General features: G+C 45.6%; 1 protein-coding gene across 1 annotated transcript in view; it reads right to left on the bottom strand.

Moving 5' to 3' along the window:
- Positions 1-1,522: 1,522 nt before the first annotated feature.
- Positions 1,523-4,843, bottom strand: part of wnt2 (wingless-type MMTV integration site family member 2) — a 13,825-nt gene continuing 10,504 nt past the window's right edge. The window contains exons 3-5 of the mRNA XM_014026617.1: positions 3,376-3,653; positions 2,950-3,214; positions 1,523-2,062 (exon numbers count right to left, since the gene is read on the bottom strand). Of these exons, the coding sequence (XP_013882071.1) occupies positions 1,857-2,062; positions 2,950-3,214; positions 3,376-3,653 (749 nt within the window). The 3' untranslated portion in view covers positions 1,523-1,856. The remainder of the gene's footprint in view (positions 2,063-2,949; positions 3,215-3,375; positions 3,654-4,843) is intronic.

The following is a 4,843-nucleotide window of genomic DNA, read 5'->3' as shown; positions in this document are numbered from 1 at the left end:
GATCACGATTAACTGCAGCTTGTAGTTCCTCTGCAATAAAAGGATTTCTTTGACAGAACTTATTTTACAGACTAGAACAAGGGGAACATTCAGGTGAACAAAATCAGCTGTCAAGCATAGTGGTGGGAGCATCATGCTGTCGTAGTGATGCACAGAGTGGTGGGAGTAACTGTCTACCTCAGACCTGTCTCAGGCCTGTCCCAGACCTGTCTCAGGCCCATCTCAGATCTGTCTCAGGTCTGTCTCAGACCTGTCTCAGATCTGTCTCAGGCCCGTCTCAGGCCTGTCTCAGGCCTGTCCTAGACCTGTCTCAGGCCTGTCTCAGACCTGTCTCAGGCCCGTCTCAGGCCTGTCTCNTCCTAGACCTGTCTCAGGCCTGTCTCAGACCTGTCTCAGGCCCGTCTCAGGCCTGTCTCAGGCCTGTCCTAGACCTGTCTCAGGCCTGTCTCAGATCTGTCTCCGAATCATCTCAGACCTGTTTCAGATCTGTCTCAGACCTGTCTCAGATCTGTCTCAGGCCTGTCTCAGATCTGTCTTCTGTCTCAGATATTTCTCAGACCTGTCTCATACATGTCNACCTGTCTCATACATGTCTCAGGCCTGTCTCAGATCTGTCTCAGACCTGTCTCAGATCTGTCTCAGACCTGTCTCAGAATCATCTCAGGCCTGTCTCAGACCTGTCTCAGAATCATCTCAGGCCTGTCTCAGACCTGTTTCAGCTCCGTCTCAGATCTGTCTCAGACCGTCTCAGATCTGTCTCAGACTTGTCTCATAATTGTCTCAGACCAGGCTTTTATTAGGCTTCTGGATCAGCCTTCCTAAATGGTCTTTAGCAGGAAACCAACCAGTTTTAATAAACTCTACAAGTTCTGTTCAGAAGAACTGTCAAATATTGAGACAGATTACTTGTGGGTGGACACAAAAAGCTTAAGGTGTAGTTTGCAACAGACAGTCAGCAATTAGTGAGTCTGTAACTATTTAGCACAAAGAATAAGTAAATTAGTGTTTGATAGATTTCTTTGTAACAAAGCTTCTTGGTAATAAATCTTATGATCGGCAGCACCTGGAGGTGCCCAAAGCTCAGAACAAGTGTTAATAACAGCAAAATAAGCTGTTTGACAGAGATTTGGCTTTTTTTCATGTGCACAACCCGCATACTCAGCTCCTCCAAAATGCATGTTCCTTACAAATGTGGCATCATTTAAAAGGGAATGTAGATTATTTTTCCAAGAAAAAAAAAATCTACCAAACACTAATTTACTTATTTTTTTATACTACGTTTATATTAATATAAGTATGCATACTTTTGACCCCAGCTGGATTAGATAGAATCAGTAAAACATTTTTGAAGAAGTTTTTTTGGTTTGTTGTATTTTTTTATTTCCTCCTGGAAAAAGAAACTTTTAAACATCCATCCATCCATCCATCCATCCATCCATTTTCTGTACACGCTTCTTCCTTTTCAGGGTTGCGTGGGTCACTGGTGCCCATATCCAGCAGTCACAGTGCGAGGGGCGGGGTACACCCTGGACAGGTCGCAAGTCCATCACAGGGCCAACTTTTAAACAAATCCTTACAAATAAAATAATAATGATGAGGATGAGTGTCTAACTGTAGATTATTTGTAGATGTGTCTCAGGTTGTCTGATCCATGCTCAAAGGTGAATGAATACATTTCACAAACAAGAAAGAAGGAGGTCCTCACTTCTCAGAACTTTCTTCTTGCTGTCCAGTTTGAAAAACAGAGAAAATGAGCCTCTGATCAGCTGATCTTTGAACAGATTCAGAGTGTATCCTCTGATAATCCCGCAGGTTGAGTGCAGGTGCAGTTCCAGGTGCACCCAGTGGGTTCTAGGTCACGTCTGGCCCTTGCAGGTGTGCACGTCCACCTGCTGCTGGCAGTCCCGGCAGTGGACGGCGCAGCACCAGTGGAACTTACATTCACACTTAACGGTGCGGCTGAGGCGGGACGTGTCGTAGCCTCGGCCGCAGCACATCACCTCGCAGCTGTCCACGCCGCGGGACATCCGGTTACAGAGCCTCCCTCCGGTCCCCATCGAGCCTGCAGAGAGTCCAGACAACACCACACCAACTGAGATCAGAGACCGTCACTGTGAGAACCTCGGTCCTCTTCAGTCTGAGTGGAGAGAGAAACATCATTCTGATCCGCAAAACCTAAACCCAACATAAATTCACAAATTCTGCAATAATCTATCATCCTAAAATCATACATGCCTGTGTGACCACTGCTGTTTCACACTGATTGGACCTCATGGTTCTGTATGTGTCAGGTATGAGGAATAATCCACAGAGCTACTGGTTCCTGTGGTTCAGTGTGTGTGTGTGTGTGTGTGTGTGTGTTTCTGTGAGGTTCATTTTAGAGTATATGGTCAGGGTTAGGCTACAAAGTCTAAAAAACATGAATGGAAGTCAATGGAAGGTCCCCACGGGGTCGAGAAACAAACGTGTGTGTGTGTGTGTGTGTGTGTGTGTGTGTGTGTGTGTTGAGGTGATTTATAACACTGTGAGCTTGTCTCAGGTTTCAGTGTGTAATAGGTGTTAAAATGGCCGACACCTGATCACCACAGATCGTCCTCTGAAGACAACACACTCCTGTCCCTCTGTGCGTCTCACACAACCTTCTTACACAAAGGTTTTGTTTCTCACACATCATTTTGTCCCAGCCTGACATGTTTATCTGTTCCAGCAGCAGAGGTGTCCTCAGCTTCTGTGTGAAACGTCCCAGAGTTTCCTCCCAAACACTGGGAAACGATGAAGGTATTTTTGAGAAGCTAGAAGGAAGCGGTTGTTATCCACACCTGCTGTTTCACATTAACTGCACCAAGCTGAAAGTCCAGCAGCCACTGGTAAAGTAGTCTGTAAAAATGGTGGGTGCTGGACATTAAAGTGTTCATATAAAGAAACGTGTCTGGCAGGTGCAGAGTTTACCTGAGTCCTGGTCCCGTATGCAGTAGTCCGGCGAGTCCTCCAGGTAGACCAGGTCGTTCTTGCCGGGCCGTTTGAAGTGTGTGTGCGCGGGGGTGAAGCCCGTGCCGTACTGGTTCACTGCGACCTGCACAGCGCCGTTGTACCTCCTCCTCAGGTGCTCGCCCGTGTGTCTGAAGTCAGCCATGGCCTGCCAGCAGGTCCGCACGCTGCACGAGCCGCTGACGCCGTGACATTTACACTCCAGAGTCAGGAAACGCTTCACCGCCTGCGAGGGAACGCAGATGTGTTTCACCTCAGAGCATGTAATGAGGACGACTCTCAGCTGCTATCACATCAAACCGTAGCTCAATATCTGTAAAGCTAGCTGAGTTATTTGCTACGGTTGCCAAGCAGTGGCGGCCATCTTGAATGTGGCGACTTCTTTACCCTCCTGCCGGCTCTGTTGTTGTGCAGATTCATCAGGGCTCGGGCGTCCCTCTCCTCCCTCTCCTTGGCATCCACGAAGGCTTGGCTGAAGTGGACGGCGTGCTCCACGTGGTCGCTGCAGCCCCCCCAGCTGAACGGGCCCTGAGCGTCCTGCGACGGACCCTTCTTGGTGGGGTCACAGGAGCAGGAGTCCAGCTCACCCCGGCTGCAGGCTCGTGCCAACGCATAAACCACTCCGGCCGAGGACAGGGCGTAGACAAAGGCCACCTCTCTGCTGTCTGAAAACACAACACGTCCAGGTTTCTGTGTCCTTTAACAACAATCTTTGTAAAGTTTCCTGCAGCAGGTTTCATATTTGTACTCTTGAATAAACACCTGGTATTAAATGTCCAACATTAAACACTGAGAAGATGAAAAATACAAGTGGGAAACTCTTGCTTTCTATGCATTACACTGGCTTTTTGGTACATGGTTTATTACCTGATTCAATGACATCTACCATACCAGTACCCATTATTAAGGACAAAGCTGGTAAGATTAGCTCTCTGCAGAATTACCAACCCATAGCTTTAGCTAGCAGTGTGCCAAAGGTTTTAGAAAGAAAAGTCTTCACCTCTGGTATCCACTTTGCTTTTAAACCTAAACACTAAAGGAGATCTTAGACTCGTATAACTTGCACAACACTACAATGTTTATGTATTTTATTGATGCCTCTAAAGCATTTGTTTGTGTGAATAATCAAAAAAAGAATTTTTTTTACAAGTTACCCAAATATTTAAACAGAATGTTTATTTACTGGTATGTATCAGTTAGTGTATGTGAGATGGGGTAACACTACACTATCTGATTCATTTCATGTTGGTAATGGAGTAAGGCAGGGAAGTATACTGTCCCCTTATCTCTTTAGCATTTATGCAAAGCTGCTAAATTGTTGCAAAACAGGCTGTGTAGTTGCTGACTGCCTAATCAATGTATGTAATAATGTATACAGATGATTTAGTAGTCCTGTCCATACAGTGTTGGCCTTCAACAATTATTAAAGAGATCCATGATTAGTTGTAACATTAGACTTTATTTGATAAACATTTATTTTAACTATAAAATAAAGACTGTAAAATACTGTAGGCTGTTTAGTTTTGTAAATTTAAAAATATATATTTTGACCGGACGGAGCCATTTTATTTACACACAAAGCATTCTGGGTAAATGATGACGTGGATAGGTCCTCAGTGTGAGCGAGCTATATCCACCCTGTAGGTTAATCTTGGACAATATCTGATGATAATGAAACCAGAGAGTGTTGACAGAGAGGAGAAGGTAGAAATGACTCAGCCTGGAACTGAAAATATGGATGGAGGACAACAGAGCTGCTTCATGGAAGAAGAACCTCAGCTTAGCCTGTTAGCCTTTGTGCTAGCACTGACACTATATTGGCTGTGTCCAAAACGACAGGCCGTGTCCTCCGGAG

The sequence above is a fragment of the Austrofundulus limnaeus genome, unplaced genomic scaffold (assembly GCF_001266775.1).
Source record: "Austrofundulus limnaeus strain Quisiro unplaced genomic scaffold, Austrofundulus_limnaeus-1.0 Scaffold573, whole genome shotgun sequence".
NCBI classification, from domain to species: Eukaryota; Metazoa; Chordata; class Actinopteri; order Cyprinodontiformes; family Rivulidae; genus Austrofundulus; species Austrofundulus limnaeus.
The sequence above is the reverse complement of the archived record's forward strand: the minus strand, read 5'-3'. Positions and strand labels throughout refer to the sequence as shown.